Source organism: Hypomesus nipponensis, chromosome 17 (assembly GCF_054491055.1).
Source record: "Hypomesus nipponensis isolate SF chromosome 17, ASM5449105v1, whole genome shotgun sequence".
In the NCBI taxonomy this organism is placed as follows: Eukaryota; Metazoa; Chordata; class Actinopteri; order Osmeriformes; family Osmeridae; genus Hypomesus; species Hypomesus nipponensis.
The window spans coordinates 18,180,998-18,198,552 of NC_140377.1; the positions used below are offsets into that span (position 1 = coordinate 18,180,998).

A 17,555-nucleotide genomic window follows, 5' to 3' on the forward strand; every position below is an offset into this window, starting at 1 on the left:
CTGACTCCATAGAAAATGCATTGCGTCGCTGCAGTGTGAACGCACTGTAACGGTGCGTGTCCACTGCAGCGACGCGATGAGAACAGCAACATGTTTTCCATTCATTTTCTATGGAGCCAGGTGAATCGCTTGCGTGGTGCATTGTGGGTAGCGAAAGGACGCGACAGAATTGAGATTTTCTCAACTTTATGCAAATGAGGAGCGATTTTCGCTAGCGATGGCCAATCAGAGTGTTTTCTTGTTTCTCGTAACGTAGCGACCCTGCAAACTTTTCTAGCTTTCTAGGTTTTAAGGTGGAGGGGAAACTAATCGTTTGTGTGGCTGCTTACCCAGCCCTGTAGATACATGGCTGTATTTGTACAGAGATGTTAATTTAAAAAAAAACAATGCATGGCGCAAGGTTGCTGAAGTTGTTGGTGATTGTACTTTCTAATTCAGTCTAGTGACATTACGTAACTTTGTTCTGTGGTAACTACTGTAGCTAGCTAGCTAGCCCGGCTAGAACTCCCTATCGTATCGACAAATTAGCAGAGACTTGGAGTAATATAATACAACGTTTTATACACATGTCAACGTGTAAGTCTATTAAACAGTTTTGTATTTTGTATACAAGTTGTATTTTGATCAATGTTGCGAGTACGTTAACCCAGTATGCACACTTGGCACACTAAATTAATTTATGTAAACAACATTTTTGACACTGTATGTGCAATATGTAAGCCACAAAATCTCAAATGACTTTTACAGTAAAACCTTTCATAATAAAATAATAAATAATCTAAACAAAAAAAACAGAAAACTGTAAATCCTTCATAAAGACAACCACAACTCTCTTCAATTATAGAATACATATATGTGCAGAATGTCCCTGATAAGAAATAGCTTACCATAATCTTTTAGGGAGATTTTGTACACAAGTTGTGACAACAGATGAGGTAGACCCTCTAAAGGTCAACATGGTGAATGCATTGCCGATTACTATGACACAGGTTGGTTTAAGCGCTGCTAGCCCTTCAAATCTGTTAAATACATTTTAGAAATGTGAAAGAATACATCATATTTTAGTATGTACTGTAAAGAAAAATGACAAACTAAATCTGACAAAGCTTACTCAAATTCAACTGCATTGCTTGAATAGAAAAATGTTCTTGTTGGAAAATATTTGTCCTACTTTGTGGAATCTGATCATTGCTTCAATACAAATACAATATAAATTGTCCTGTTTTCTGTGTCACTGACAAAATGTCCTTGAGTAATTTAGGGCAAAATGGGTTGTAAACATTCATGACTGGTTCATCAAACCTTATTTGAGGAATAATAAGACACCATTGAGGGACAAGAGAAGGAGAGAAGAGAAGGAGGCCTGAGCTGGGGAAGCTCCATTGTTGGCAGGTGGTAAGCCAGTGCAGGTGATATTTAGGTCAGAGTCAGTTCCATCAGAGTTGAAAGTAACAAATCCTGGCTGGCTGCTGGTGATTATGCTGTTGATCCACGTCTGGTACTTGGATACTCTGGCATAGACTCCTGGGAAATTGGCCAGAGCACAGCCTTTGCCAAAACTCACCACTCCAGACTGGATCCAGCGACCACCCTGTTTGCTGACCAAGGGACCCCCCGAGTCACCCTGGAGAGGGTTTAACAATGTCAGGGATTATCACCTTTGAGGCAATATAAAAATGTATGGTTTATTAATGATCAATTATAAAAAAGAGTTACATTAAGTAGCATATTACCTGACAGGAGTCCTTTCCTCCAGCTTTTAAGCCAGCACACAACATGTTGTCTGTGATAGAGCCCACTCCATAGTTACAGTTGCACTGTCTGTTCCCCACTATTGGCACATCTACTTCCTGGAGATTCCTAGGGGAGGGGAGGTTCACTGGGGAAACCAATCAACCAATGAAAAGGACAGAATTTTGGGGGGGATTACATTTAATTTCAGTGTTACCACCACAAAGTGATTATATCACACATATTTAAAGGTAATTAAAAACCCAAAGTTAATACAATATTGATAGGGGTGGGCTTGATAGAGGAATTGATAATTAATTTAATCAGTATTAAATGTATCAGAAACTTTAAGATTCATAATTCTAAATTCAAATGTTTGTTCCTTTCCCTGTATATCAGTAAAACTAATGTTTTAGTCTTCCCAGAATTGTACACTAAACTATATGCCTACAAAAATGTTGTCTTCATTTATATGTTGGACTTTCACTTCTAAAAATCTTAAATCTGTCAAACTCATGTGACTCTCATAGTAATACTGTAATAAATGTACAATTCCAGTAGATGGAGACTTATTCAAGGTATTGATTATCTTTATTTGGATATATTTATTCTAGGTCTGTAATACACTTGTCTAGTACTTTAAGATACCTCATGAGTACTCACCGACTGAATTAATAGTCCCCCAACCAGTGACCCAGCTGACAATGCCTGCATTGTAGGTGCTGCCAGGTGCTGCTAAGCAGACAGGCTGGATATAGTTGGTAAAAGTCACAGTAGAAGACAGCTGCAGCAGACAAATATCATTGTCGCTGGTACCGTCATGGGATTGCAGATGATCTGTGCTACTGATCTGGACACCTGGTTTGGATTGGGTTGATCCAGGCTCTTAGCTCCCAAGATGACCTGCAGATTTGATGTGCTGGTGCTGGGGGGTGGGGGGAGTTGTTAAGTATATCACAAATAAGTGTAGGAAATGTTTTTGTTCAACACAAAATTGTACTGTAAATTTGTATGAATCCTTACCTGGTGAAACAGTGAGCAGCAGTCAGAACATACTGGTTGTTGATGAGAGATCCTCCACAGAAATGGAAGGCTGATCGTTGTAGACTCGCCTGCCAGGGCCAGCCTCCCACTGGGGCGTCCTGACCACCCACAATCTTGGAGTTGAGTGGAGCCTGGCCACACACTGACAGCAAAAGGGTGTTGTGTTATGTTCCTTATGTAGCCTAAATTAATCTTCCTTTGCTGTCATTTACAAAGTATGTCATCCTTGAACCCTTGCTTTTAAGACCCTAACACTATACACCAGTTCTATTGAAATGACCTTTATGTAGAACTTGATCTATTGTTCATCCATTATCCAAGCATTGTGAATATGATTAAGACCGTAGAAATTAAAAGATTGATTGAAAAGAGACTTACCATTCAACTGAGAATAACACCCTGAAAAAGGCATAAAACCAGGTATTTAGTTTAGATTTATCTTCACGTGAATGTCAGAATGCTCCTGCTAGGTTAGGAACATACAGTACATACACACGAAACCTTTGAGATCTTTCTCTGTCCTTCCTTTACACTCTCTGCCTATCAACAAATTACATTTTATTTGCAGTCCCACTGCAAAATCAGCTCTTATTTCTGAGTTAGCCTATAATGAGGCTGGAATGTTGTAACATCTTTCTCTATTGTCAAAGATTATTATTTTTTGTATTACATTTATTTGACAGGGACAATGCAGTTAAACATAGCTACAGAGCAAAGTTTGCAGCTGATGTGATGCACATAGAGTTTATAGCAAAAGCTAATTTTCAACTCCCGTCCCTGGATGGGCCTTTCTACAATAACACATAATAAAAACAATATACAATTTAAAAAATACAAAATAAGAAAAATACACAGTGCAATTTTACATATTCAGAACACACTCACTCGAAAAACTCACTCGAAAAGTACACAATGCAATTGTACTTATTGAAAACTCACTCATTCACGTTCAGACATTTACAAATGGGTACAGTTTTGTTTGGTTTTCAGCCATGCCTTAAGCTTAGAGGTGAACATTTTAAACTCAGAAATGTTCTTAAACTCTGTGGGCAGTGAGTTCCACAGTTTACAAGCCCTGTAAGAAAAGGCTGATGTGCCAAAAGATGTTCTGTGCTGTGGGTTTTACGGTTTTGGTTTAGGGAGCCTCTTGTCACTCTACTGCAATTTGGTCTCTGAATAAATGTACTCAGGGGTTCAGGAGCCAAAGTTTTTGGTCACTTAAATAACAGTTTGAGAAAACATAAATAGCTGAAGCTTATTCAAATTAATAAATTACATTTCTTAAGAATGTGGCAGTGATGAAAGCGAATTGGTTTTCTATTCATAATTTTCATTGCTTGGTTATAAAGTGAACCAATGCGTTTTGTAGCTGAGGGAACTGCCTGGGCCCATGCTGTCATGCAGTATGAAATATGAGGAAAAAACAGCATGCATTTACAGCAGGGACGCCTGGTGTGGAATATAATGTCAAATTAATTTGAAACAATTTTAATTTTGTTTTTTATATTTTCTTTATTTATCACGTTAGTTGTGGGTCAAGGACCAACCCAAGATACTTGAATCGAGTTGATTCAATGCTGATAGATTTGCAAAATGATCAAATACAATTTGAATATTTTGTTCTAAGTTGTGTTTTTTAATTGAAAAACTGTTTTTGTAAATATTTAAAACAAACTTATTTTGAATGAGCCACTGACCCAGCCATGCATGCAGACCAAACCTCTGCAGCCTGCTCCGGTGTCTTGGCGGGTGCATTAAAAACGGCATCGTCTGTGTGAAGTTGGCAGGAGGACACCAGGATAGATCAAAGGCAAGTCATTTATAAAGGGACCAAATTGGTCCCAATATAGAACCCTGAGGTATGCCCATTCAGATGTTTAGAAAGGAGGATTTGTCTCTGGCCACTTTAACACACTGTTCCGTCCCCTGAAGAAATGAGTCAAACCAACCCACTGCCCCTGGGGAGATGTTAAACATTGACATTTTTTTGTAAGTAGGTGGTGACTGACCACTCCAAAGGCTTTTTTAAGATCAAGAAATACTGCTTCTACCACATCACCCCTATACATGGACTTCTTTAAGTTTTCAATGAAGCAGCAGTTTGCTATTTCGGTTGAGTGCCTTGATCTAAAACCAAACTGCTCTGGGTGGAGGAGCTGGTTGACCTCCAAGTGGTCAGTCAGCTGTATTGCTATGACTTTCTCCATCACTTTGGATAGTAAAGGTACAATTTATATTGGCCGGTAGTTGCACATAGAATCTTGACTTCCTGATTAAAATATTGGCACAATAACTGCTTTTTTCCAGCTTGAGGGATATTTAAAATTTTCTATGGAAAAATTGACATGGTGTGTTAGAGGTTTAGCAAGTATTCTATTGTATTGTTTGAGAAAACAACAATTCAGTTTTTTCACATTGTGAAACCATTCAAAGTATTAGTTTAATATATGTCTAAATGGCTTACATTTACCATTGTAAAACCTGAATTATAAAGTTTTCAGTTGTATCACTTCAAAGTTTCTTTATGGTCAAATCCACCGAATAACATGCGTCATTCTGAACAACCACATTCTTGTGACATTGCACACAACATCTATGTAGTTATTAAGAAATATTAAAAAATAAGAAAAATATAAAATCTACATAACTACAAAATATACATAACGGAAATGGGAAAATGGACAGTATTTTCCCACAGTTTAAGTATTAGGTATTAGTATTTTTAGTATTAAGTATAAGTATGAGTGCTTGTTGTGCCAAGAAATGGACACACATAAAATTCCAAGTGTACATAGAAAGTGACCAAAGCATATGAGTGCTCATGTGATCAGTAAATCAGTGCTTTGCTAGTTTAAGTACTTTAGTACTGCATTCGAATAAAAGATGAACTTACCTTTTGCTAGGAAGGCAACCAACAGAGTCCAGCATATTGCTTTGCAGACTGCCATGGTTCAGTTTGTAAATTGTTAAAGATATGCGGTCATTTTAAACAAAACGTTTCCACTCCTCCCTCTATATACACACCTCTTCCTCAAACAATTTGCACGCTCACCTGTCAGAGGAACCGGAAATACCTGTTTCCTCTCCAAATTTAAATGAAAATCTAAACTCTCTCGAACCATAACCTTGGTTGACATTGGGGTGATATGTTTTACACTGTGGGAAACATTTACACATTTCCCACAATGTACTGAACTCATGTCCATGTTAATCAATCCCAATCTTTGTACTGCAATCATGTAACACTTTCACTGCTTGTAGAGCACATCTCTTAAACTGTACTGCGTATGTTTTCCCCTGCAACTGGGCTTATAACCCATACACCTGGTAGGTTTATGACTTGGTTATGGTTTAATTGTTAATTCCCTGTGGTCAAATACCTGACAAGACTGATGCCACACTGTTGGTGGACTCTGGTACTATTTTCATGGAGACAAATACATAACGAATGAGACCTTAATCAATTGACATTGCAGTGGCATGCATTTCTCTTGTGAGGCTGAAATACATTACATAAGTGCTGTTTCAGGCACCTGCATTCCTACAATTATGTATGGTAATTGATTGGCCAATATTTCAGATGCAGTGTGCTTTGGAGGCAAAATATTATTTAATGACTGAAAATACAAAATGCTGAAGCTGTGTCTGTGACTGAAAACAAAGACCGCACGTCACAATGGGACCAGTGGCTTTGTACTATAAGTCAGCATAGTAGTCATTACACCATCTCAGTGCTAAAGCCGTTTAGAAAGCTTCGCTTATACAAGGATTAAACATACAGAAACACCTAGTGTAGCAATATTCCAATGTTGTAGGTGCGTCCGCATACCTTTACCCTAGTGTCACATCGCCTTGGCTCAGTAAGCTGAAGAATGGAGATAGATAGTTTCATAATCAAACTTAAATGTAACTTTAAGTCTGACTTGCCATAGACACTTCAATTTACTTGTTGCAGAAAGCTTCACTATCAGTGACTAACGTAAGACTGACTTATTTAGCCTGTTGCGCTTAGCATTTGGGGTAAAATAAGACACTTTGCAAAAAATTAAAGATGGCGGAAAAAATAGCGACACAACGGCGAAAGATTGATACATTTAAACACTTTTCTTTGGCTCTTGACGAAGGCGGTCGCATTTTCTCCCTCTCCTCCCCTGACCTTCTGTGCTTGGCTTATATTGTAGGTATTGTCTAGTTTGTGTCTTGTGTCCTATATTGAGACACTCTCTCTACATCGCTCTCCAAACTGAAAATCATGGATTTGATCAGCTGGTCTCTAAATGCAATTGACACCATATTCTTGACGAGAAGCTTTGGTTCGGGGGAACCTGACTGTCCTGACGGGACGTTAGCAGCTAGCTACTCGATGGACACATCGTGTGCATAGCGGCGCTTTCCATGGAGGACATTGAAGACATCTACCTATTCGTATCCACAATTACAGGCTTTTGCTGATTGGATTAGGCGCTGCCCTGGCATATATCGAAAAATTTAGGAAACGGCTACAGCTGTAAAAAGCCCCCTAAGGCTGGCCGACATGATTGGACCGACGGAGACCGGTGGAAAAAGGAGTACACATGCCAATTTTTATGCGGCTACTCGACCAAAAAACCTCAATCTTATCTGCTTTCGGCCCCGTAACCAGCACAGGCCTTGGCCAAGGCTGTTTCTGGAATAACAACTCCCCTGTAGAGCGCTGCAGCGAGACTTCTCTTGCATTCCCTACCCCCTTCCAACAGACACCTGAGGATTGCTGTCTCTGTCTGGAACCTGATCAAGGCCGTCTCCATGGCAATACAATCTGCGAACTGTGAACTGTCTGATTGTGGCCTAGGCCATGGCGACAACCCAGGCCTACACCCACCTGCACTAACTTTTGTCTACTGCAGATATGCTATCACACCCCTTCCCCCATCCAATGCCTTCGCCTGCTTGTTCATGTGGTTCTGTAATGTTGTACAATGTATGTGCTTCTGTAATGTTGTTACAAAATGCTTATGTGCTCAGGTGTTTTTTGCCTGTTCCCACACTGTATTCCTCTAGGACCATAGTCCTCCTCTCCTCATGTTATGCTGACACTTAACCTTGTCTTCCCGTCCTTTCTACCCCTTTGTCATGTTTGTTTATTAGAAACTGCAAGTGGCAGCTTGGATCTCTCTCTTGGATCTGTTTGTAAAATCGTTGGCAAGTGACCATGGTATAAGTGGGATAATGCCCTTCGAGGTGTCCATTATCACCTGATAATGGACTCCACTGAGGCAACCGCACTGCGCGTCGGACGTTTCACGCCTCCGCATCGTCTATTATCAGGCAACAATGTACACCTCGAAGTTAACATATTCTCAGTTCCAAAGCTGATATGCTGTAAGTGTAAATTTTATATAAAAATGCATAGTTATTACTTATGAAGATTGCATTAAATGCACACAGTGGTTGCTGGTCATTTACAACTCAAAATACTGTGCGGTGCATGTCCACTGCAGAGATGCGAGTGATGCTCTCTCTCTCTGTCATTGTTTCAAACTCACTTTCACTGCTTGATTGTATTATCTGAAATACACACATCTTAAAATGTCATTTGGACAAGATTGTTGTGATGGTCAATGCTCGGTCTTCACTATCACATATTTTATTACTCTGTTCTCACTCAGCTCCATATCACCTGATCTCCCTGGCATGTGGGCATCCTCATCCCTATATCCCTCTCTTTCTCTTTACTCTGAACGCAATAGAGTGAACATGAAATACTGTAAATATTATCTGTAAACTAACGACTAAAAAGAATGTTGTTGATACACATGGCGGCCAACAGTAGTCTATACATTAGGATTAGACTGTTGTGCTTAAACCTAACCTCAGTGACACCTGTGTCTAAACGCAACTTCAATGAGGGATCGCTGTGCTTAAACCTAACCTCAGTGAGGCCTGGCCTGTGCCTAAACCTAACCTCAATTGTGCCAATATTAATGATGATGTTGTAGGAGAAACACTAACGCTGCAATATCAGATCAGTCATCAATATTTGTTCTTTTTACAATCAGTCACCTCTATTTCACCTGCTCTCCCTGCCCAATGAATATCCTTATGCTCTTTCTGTCCCTCTCTCTGTACTCTGAACACAAAATAAATATGATAAGTAAACAAGTTGTTTCTCCCATGATGTTCAGGAATAGAACCATGTTAACCATGTCTGATCTGAATGTCAATTATTATTAAATGAGGAAACTGACTTATCTGTTGTGCTACTTCTATGATCTGGCTGCCACTCATTTTCTAACTGCTCTCAACTTACTTTACCTCTTTTCTGTGGCTGCCCCAAAAAATGACGAAGATCACTGCATCCCTTCGTCTTGCTCACAGTGACCATCAGTGTGACTGTGAATGAAAGCTGTAAAAAAAACAGCTTGGACTTTAATCCAACAAACAACAATGATGCTATTCATCCTAAACTTTGTGTGAAAGGAAACATCAGCAGTTTAGTATGGGTCTATTTATGGTTTCAGGTGAGTGATGAAAAAGTTGAGTTAAAATGCTCAAGTTATATGGTACAATTCATGAAAGTAAATTGTGTGTGAGTCAAATATCCATAAACATGCCACTTTTAATCTTACCATTACATTAACCAGAATGCCATTTACATATTTATTTATTTATTTATTAAGGAATACATATATGCTTGAATTAAATAATTTAACTTTCCTCTGACAGGATTTATATTTAGTTGGACTGTAAGTACATGTAATAATGCTCGTAGGACTCATTAATTTCTCAGAACCTTTCGTGCCATATAGGTTTCAGTTGGTTAGTATTCTCATCTGGTTATTCCAGTTAACTCTTTCTCAAAAATAAATTCCTTCTGCATGTCACACAGTGCGTGTCTACTACAACAGAGCGGGCGGCACGGGGCGTCGGCTTCCGTCGCCTTAATTGTCAATAGGCGCGTTCGACTTCATGCAGCGCCGGCGGCGCCGACAGTCAGCTGCAGTCTGCCTTGAAGCTGAGAATGCCATTGGCTGCTTCAAGTCAGCCGGGCTACAGGCGGCTGCAGGCGACACCGGCGCTGCATGAAGTCGAACGCACCTAATGAAACCATGACGCCCGCTCCGCTGTAGTGTTATTTAGGGAAATGCTAGTTTCCCTGGGGTAACCCTTCAGGTTAGGAGATGGTAATCTCATACAGTTTTCGGCCGCAACAGATCCCAATCTGGTTATTCCAGTTCAGTCTTTCTGCAAAATAAATTCCTTCTGTAGAATATTTCGTCATATGAATAGTTGACAGAGAACAACATCATTTAGCCTACCTTGGCATTTTGTTTCTCTTTGATGGGGGCTACGATCCAAAGATGAACAAACATGGCTGAATCAGTGTGCAAGTACAACTGGTTGAGGGTTAGTGGGTTGTTTGCATGGACGGATTAAGAAACTATGGCCCCCTCCCCCCCTTCTTTTTTATTTTATTTACGCCGTTCATTTTTTTATCGCGAGATTAACGCGAGATATTTTTTTCTTTTTTCCTATAAACTGTTCAAATATTTTTTTTAAGCTCATGTAAGGAATCTCACTTGTCCTAGTTAAGGCCTACCAGTAAAACATTTTATGATTCATACAGTGAAATGTTATGATGTGTTATGATTGAGGGGCTCCATTCAGAAAGATCAGGGGTGGATAACATCATAATGGAGTCTTCATGAAGAACAACGTTACAGAAATGCCACATAAACAGCGGATTTGTGTGTGTGTTGGGGGTGCTTAGACAGAGCTCTAATGCTATTGTTTTGCACTTGCTTTTTGGATTTCTCCCTACAGAGTTGAAGGGCCCATATTGCATGGAGTACTCAGCCCCTCTAAAGTCCTATAGATAAACTGAGGGGATAAACACTCAGGTATCATGATGGTTTCTTTCTTGTGACATCTTCAAAGTGAATGTTTAGGCTATTCGTTCGTTTTTCAGTAGGACTTTTGGGGCCCTGTTATTGACATGAATGACTTAAGCCTAGCATATACCGGCTATGGCACATTGTGTCATATCATCATAATAATACAAAGTTAATAACAGAGACTTCACCAAAGGCTCTGGCTTAGGGGCCCCCTGGGCTCATTGGCCCCTGGTGCCGGTAGGCTTGTTCTGTAATCCATCCCTCAGTAGGACTACTGGGGCCCTGTTACTGACATGAATGAATTAAGTCTAGCATATACTGGCTACGGCGCATCGTGTCAAATCATCATATTCATATCAATATAATGTTAATAACAGCGACGTCACGCACGGAGGCTCTGGCTTAGGGGCCACCTGAGCTCATGGGTTATTGTTTGTGTCAAACAAGTTGTGAATTTGTTGTAACATTAAACAGGAGATCATGACTTAGCTTACTCTGTGCTCAAAGTGATGCTCGAGGTCTAGTGGTTTGCTCTGTAGGTGAACGAAACTTTCGGAAGACGTTGTAGCAGAATCACGTGAAAAATTACAGGATATGTTTTTTTTCCATTGGTTGTTGTATTAAATGTTATTCAGATACAATGGTGCTATTTTCCAATTGGCTATTGCGTAGACCCTTTCTTTATTTTGATTGGCTGATAAGTTGCAGGCTCAACTGAGAACTCCAGGGGGCCAGTTGCATAAACTTAGTTTAGTCTTAGAATTAAACTGTCTTAAATTGTCAGGTAAGACTAGTCTAATTAAGCCTGTCTGTTGCATAAATAGTAAGACTGACTTAATTTGAGGTAGAAAAGTCTGCCACCTCTCCCCCTGGCTAAACCTTGCGGTAAGGTCTGAATTGCTATGCCAACGAGAGAAAAGAGAGAGAGAAAAAAGTAAGTGATCAGAGCTTGCCATAAAGCAGTACCTCTGGTCATATGTGTATGACATCAATGACATTTTCAAAAGCTTTTAGAACAGAAAGGTGACTTTAAAACAATCTAACAGCCAGCAGTGTGTATTTTTTTGCCTCCCCTTTCGAATTCAGAATTCAAATTACTAGACAAAAAAGTATATCCTGAGAAAAGTGGATTTTGAGGGGTACCGCTCCGTAGACCTCCATTCATTCTGCACTCGCTCGTTAGCGCCCTCACATGGAACTTCAACCAGTTCAGAACCCGGAAGTTTCCCGAGAGTGGCAGTTCTCTATATTAGACATTCTCTGGTCTTACGTTAGTCACTGATCTTAAAGCTTTATGCAACCGGTAAATTGAAGTGTCTTTGGCAAGTCGGACTTTAGCATTTAAGTCTAAGACAAGGTCTATTTTTATGCAACTGGCCCTTGGGGAGACGATTGATTCCTGCCGGTTCCATAGTAAGAGTGGCGCGGCTAGAGTAATTTGGTTTGGGTGCTGCGGTATATTAAATGTATTATATTTTGTTCCTGCGTGAGAAATACAATGAGTCGCGGGAGGGCGTGACAAAAGAGAGAAATTAGTGACTGTCACGCTCAATGCGTGACACTTGAAAGACCTGTGATACGTCTGTTTTTGTACAGAGACATTAACAGAAGAATGGTGGGTGTCAATGCTCCTAGTGTTGTTTTTTTAACTTTTAAATTCAGTTTCGTCACATGGCGTAACTTTGTCTGTGGTAACTAGCTAGCCTGGCTGGGACTCCCTAGTCATTTCAACAGATTAGGCTACTACTGTAGCAGATGGAGTAATATAATAAAACACGTCAACGTGTATGTCTATGACTTAACAGAACTACAACTCTGCATTAACTTGTCTTACACGCCCCTGAGCTTGGTGCACTGTGTAAAGGCAAGTGATTCGCGCTGCAGTGGACTTGTAGAATGAAACGGCTGTCATCTAATCTCTAGTGATGGGCATTCAGGCTCTTTTTCGTGAACCGGCTCGTTTGACTCCCAAACTGTTTTCAAAAAAATACATGTTTGAACTATGACTTTGACGGTAGGTGTGTAAACTTTTCTAATTAAGATATTAAATGAAATCATAATCTACCTTAACCACAATTTGTTTTTAAATGCATTGATTTGTTATGGCTCTCCTCCGAGTTTCGACTACTCGTCTGACTGTGTGTGGTTGTGTTGGCTTGGTGAGTTGGCCTCCTTCATGCAGTATTTTGGTTGACACCGTGTGTATGATTAACAGGAACAGAATGTGAGGCTGATCAGACAGTTGAATGTGTGTGCGACAGAGCCATAGACATTTTTTTTCATGTTCTGGTGTGCGCCTTTTAGCCTATATTTTCATATGAACTTGCAGGACCGCAGTTCTAGGAACATCGTTTTATCTGACAGCGCCACCTAGCGAATTGGATGACAAAAGGCAGTGTAACGAGATCGCATGGTTTATTTGGGCATATTTGAATGGTTTGCGAGGCAAGAAACCAGGAAAACTGGCATATGTGATGATGTTTGATGACTAAATTACATGGAAAGGTATAACATTAGAAACTATGTTTTGGGATACTTAAAGAAATTGAAATCACATACAGTTAGAAACAATTGTACATATTTCACAGATGTCAAGATCCAGTGTAATTTAATAAAATTAAGTAAGCAAATTAAGGAAGGTAAAATAGTTTAAAGAAAAGGTGGAAAATATACCAATGTGGACAGGTGTGATGCCTGGAGTGACTTTAAAACGTTTTCTGGGACTACAGAGAACCAATGTACATCCTGCAACATGAGCCTTAAAGATTTGGGCACATTTGCAGATACTCTGTACTTGTTCTAGAGTCGCTTTGATCGGCTTAACTTCACCAAAGTGCCAAAGTCAACAAAGCATTATATCTTGAGAACATCAATAATAACAAGCTCCTGGAGACCTGCTACAAACAACTGGCCCTGTCTTCTGTGAACTGTTCAACTGGTCTTTGGAGGAACACACAGTTCCAGCTCTGTGGAAGACCTCTGCCATATGCTTTGTTCCAAAGAAGAGCAGACCCAGACTTCCCAATGACTTCAGACCTGTAGCTCGTACATCAGTGGTGATGAAGAGTTTTGAATGTCTGATACTTTTGCAACTTCAAGAGACAGTCCAGAACCTGGCACATCAACTCCAGTTTGCCTATATGAAGAGTAGAAGTCTAGATGATGCTGTCCTTACATTGCTGAATCACAAACTCCTATCTGGAAAACCTAAAAGCACATGCTAGCCTTGTGTTTGTGGAATATCTCTAGTGCCTTTAACAGAATGTAACCACATCTACAAAAACATGAGTAAATCCTTGATTCATACTACTAAATTCCACACACAGTGTTCTGTCTTTTCCCCGGTCGAAATACTAATGCAATGTACGTATACTGTGATTCATTTCATTATTTTAATCTATGCTCTATTATACACAAACATCAAAGTTATCTGAGGAAATATAAGTTCAGCTCTAATCAGTTATACTTTGTTTTATTTCATCACAATTCCCCTCTGTGCGCAATTGTTTAGATATCCCCCTATCCAACTCCTCCACTTCACTGAAATAGTAAAGACAATATTACTTCTAGGTAAGCATAAATATCAGTTACACTAACAAAGTAGTATACATTAATTAGCATTACTTAAGTGGTTGACAATAAAGGTATTAATAGTAGATGATAAAGTTGTATGGCATTGTGCAGAAAATGTACATTCTCTACTTACCTCAGATGATAAACTGGTCCAGATATGAAGACCTTTTCTGCATCCTGCAGGGACAGCTTATTCAGAATACTCAGGCCGTATATGATGGCCTACAGAAATTATATGGTTAATACACCGTTATGCCAATACAGAACCTCAAGCCATTATACATAGGTCCGTACATAGGTAGCAATATGGTTGGCATTTTGTTTATATAGGCTTTGAAAGTGCAGGAGCAGGAACATGTACAAATACTTTACATGACTAGGCCTACTTCTGGAAATAGAACACCAAGGATTAACTGCACTTCATCTTTGAACCTTAGCTTGGTTGGTGTTCGGATCAGCACTGCCTTCAGATAGACAGTAAGGGTGTCTTGTAGTTCCTCACTGCAGTGGTAATGCAATTGTGGTTGGCAACTTAACCCACATCTGTGAACGGTGAATCCTAAATTATAAGACAGAAACATTATCAGGCCTATATATCACTTAAGTGTCTGAATCAAATATCTGGTCAGAGCAAACAAATCAGTGAGGGACTTCACTGCTTTTTTTGTTGCTTTTACCTTCATGGAAAACTGACCGGATGAAATGGATCTCTAAATGGACGGTGACCTTGCTCAGTTTTGCTGGATGAAAAACAGTAGAGAGACAGAAAGGGCAATGGAAATCCTTGCAGCATGTGGTGCATCTTTTCAATTCTGGCAAGGACCTTCCCTCTTGGATGGTTATATGCATCTTCAAAAAGAGAGAGACTAACTGGTCAAATTAAACATTTTAAGAATTTCTGACTTTAATTAGTCCCAAGCCTATTACTGAACCAAAATACTATTTCAATGTTATTAAAATGGTAAAGCTAAGAGTATTAAACAAGCATTTAAATGGAATACAGTAAGCTGCAGATTACATTTAGCTGAAACATCAAATCCACCTGCTATCATTTTTCGTCAAGTTTTATTAATGTGCCGGCTTTATCATACAAGACACCTACAAAAGTTGGGTTTGCCAAAATCGCACTATGGTTTCAATATAACAAAACAAATAGTCTAAAAGTTCGTATTGCACAAAAGTATCATAAGTGAACAGATTATTGTACCAGAATTGTTTTAAATGTTTAGCTAACTTAAATATGTTGAACAATACTTGATACACACGTCGCTCTACTGTTTCATTAATTAAATAAACAAAGAGTAACAATTTACAGTTAATTTTGAAGCAAGGTATTAAAAGCTAACAAATGATTGTGTGTAGTTGCCTAGTGCCCTAACTACTGAATGTTAACTAATCAAGTAGTTTGTTTGACGTAGAAAACCACTTCGGTGTTGTGAAATGATTTCGACAGCAAAGTTGAAGTTAGCTAGCTAGCTAATGTTAACTTTATTTATTATTATTTTTATTGTTTCTTTTATAATTCTTCTATTTTATTTTATAAATCTTTCTGTTATGTGTTATTATCTTTGTTATTGTACTTTATACCATAGTCTGGGTGAATACTCAATTCTGATTGGCTGCAGGGGTGTCCGATATCAGGTGATAAAAGACACCTACTACGTAATTGCAGCAAAACTGTCTGTTCACCTGTACAAAGTATCTGAAATAAGTAACCATAACAACAGGGACGGAGTCAAAGCCTCTATTCACAATTTTGAAAGACTTTAACAAGCTAACTTGAATTTACAACAATGAGTGACTTCAATATTTATTTTAACCTATTTGAAAAATGTTACTTTTCTGAATGTAGGGTGTCGGTGTCACGTAACCGCTCATTTCACATCCCATTCGCTATTCACCTCGCTAGTCAATCTACTGCAGAAAGGCTGCGACCAACACGACTGTAGCAGCAACTCTACACATGGACGATTTTTTCTTCTTAAAAATCTTGATTTAGTTTGGGGACAATGACATGGCTGAATAGCTGGCTAGTCTTGTTGTTAAACATACTGACAAATTATAATCACTGTTTGGAGAAAATTTCAACTTTGATGCGGTCATCTGTGAAGGAATGATAACATACGGCTAATCGATGCTGCTATACCAATCACTACCTCGTATATGTATGTATACCTATTTGTCACGTAATGCTTAATACTAAAACATGTATCCAATTATAATCAACTGAATAACAAAGAACTAATGAGATCATGCAACAGGATGCCTTCTGTGCAAGTGAGGCCATGCTGAGACGAATCTGTGCAGCAAAGTTTGTGAGTCAATGTAACTCTGGTGTGTGCAAACATGCCAAGGTCAGACAGGAAGAGAGCTTGAGACGCTCAGAGACTGGTGCGAGCACAATAGGGCCTCTCAGCTATTGGGAGTAAAAGTGTCAACTTGGGAGATAAGGTGATGCTGGGACTGTAACTCTTCTTCGTTTAAGGACGGCTTAGACCAGTTGGTCTGACCACCTTTGGATATATTCTGTTCTGAGGCCCCCTTCCCCTTGGAGACCCTGCCCCACCCTTCCCCCATGCATCATCGACCCTGCCCCTCCTGCATTCCCTTGGAGACCCTGCCCCACCTTTCCCCATACATCATTGACCCTGGCCTGGTCTGCCTCACCCCTTCTCCTGGAGACAAGACCCCCCCCCCCGCCCCTTCTTCTTGGAGGCGCAGCTCCCATCTCCCTGTACGCCATCAGGACCTTGGGGCGATCTACTCCCTTTCTCTGGTGCCCCCCCCCCCCTCCTTTGGATTACCTCAAGACCTTTGGGTCTTGTCTGCCCCCCCCCCTCCCTGAGTAGACCTGTGCGTCTTCTCCGCCCCCTCCCTCTCCGAACATCACCAGATCCTTGGACTGCCCACTTTTTGCCACCCCAACACCCTGGACATTTAATTGGACTATCGCCTCCCCGCCCTATGGTTTTCTGACCAATCACCCATCAAAGGCACTCCCTCTCTGGGGGGTGCAAGACCTGTCTCCCGAGGACAGGGAGACAGAACTTGGACTGAGCAGAACTCTCTCTGATCTCTGTCACGACCACTTTCTCAACGAAGGCCTTCGTTTGTTCTATTCTGAGACTGTGTTTCTGTGAGACTGCTGTTGCATCATCTGATTCATTGTATTAGACTACGCACATCCTGGTGTGTTGTTTTCATTGTGTATCTTGTGATTGCATCATTACTTACATTAAACTACAAGTAACCTGGTCCGATATTTAACCTTGTATTATTCTCCACTACACAGCTACGCAACCCTAAACACATCTCACATCCATTTGCTATTCA

The 17,555-nt window shown here is 39.9% G+C and overlaps 1 protein-coding gene and 1 long non-coding RNA gene across 2 annotated transcripts; both read right to left on the reverse strand.

Annotated features, from left to right (window-relative positions):
* Positions 1 to 541: 541 nt before the first annotated feature.
* On the reverse strand, positions 542 to 5,723 carry LOC146253793 (serine protease 27-like). The gene is given in 7 exon segments (XM_084676978.1): positions 542 to 1,624; positions 1,734 to 1,879; positions 2,395 to 2,553; positions 2,556 to 2,656; positions 2,755 to 2,917; positions 3,154 to 3,174; positions 5,669 to 5,723. Coding segments are annotated over 7 exon segments (966 nt in total). The 3' UTR covers positions 542 to 1,303.
* A 7,324-nt stretch (positions 5,724 to 13,047) lies between these two features.
* On the reverse strand, positions 13,048 to 16,316 carry LOC146253794 (uncharacterized). Its single transcript, XR_014731807.1, has 2 exons — positions 14,900 to 16,316; positions 13,048 to 14,781 (listed from the first exon to the last, which is right to left on the reverse strand). It is a non-coding gene; the product is annotated as an uncharacterized LOC146253794 (long non-coding RNA).
* Positions 16,317 to 17,555: the final 1,239 nt, after the last annotated feature.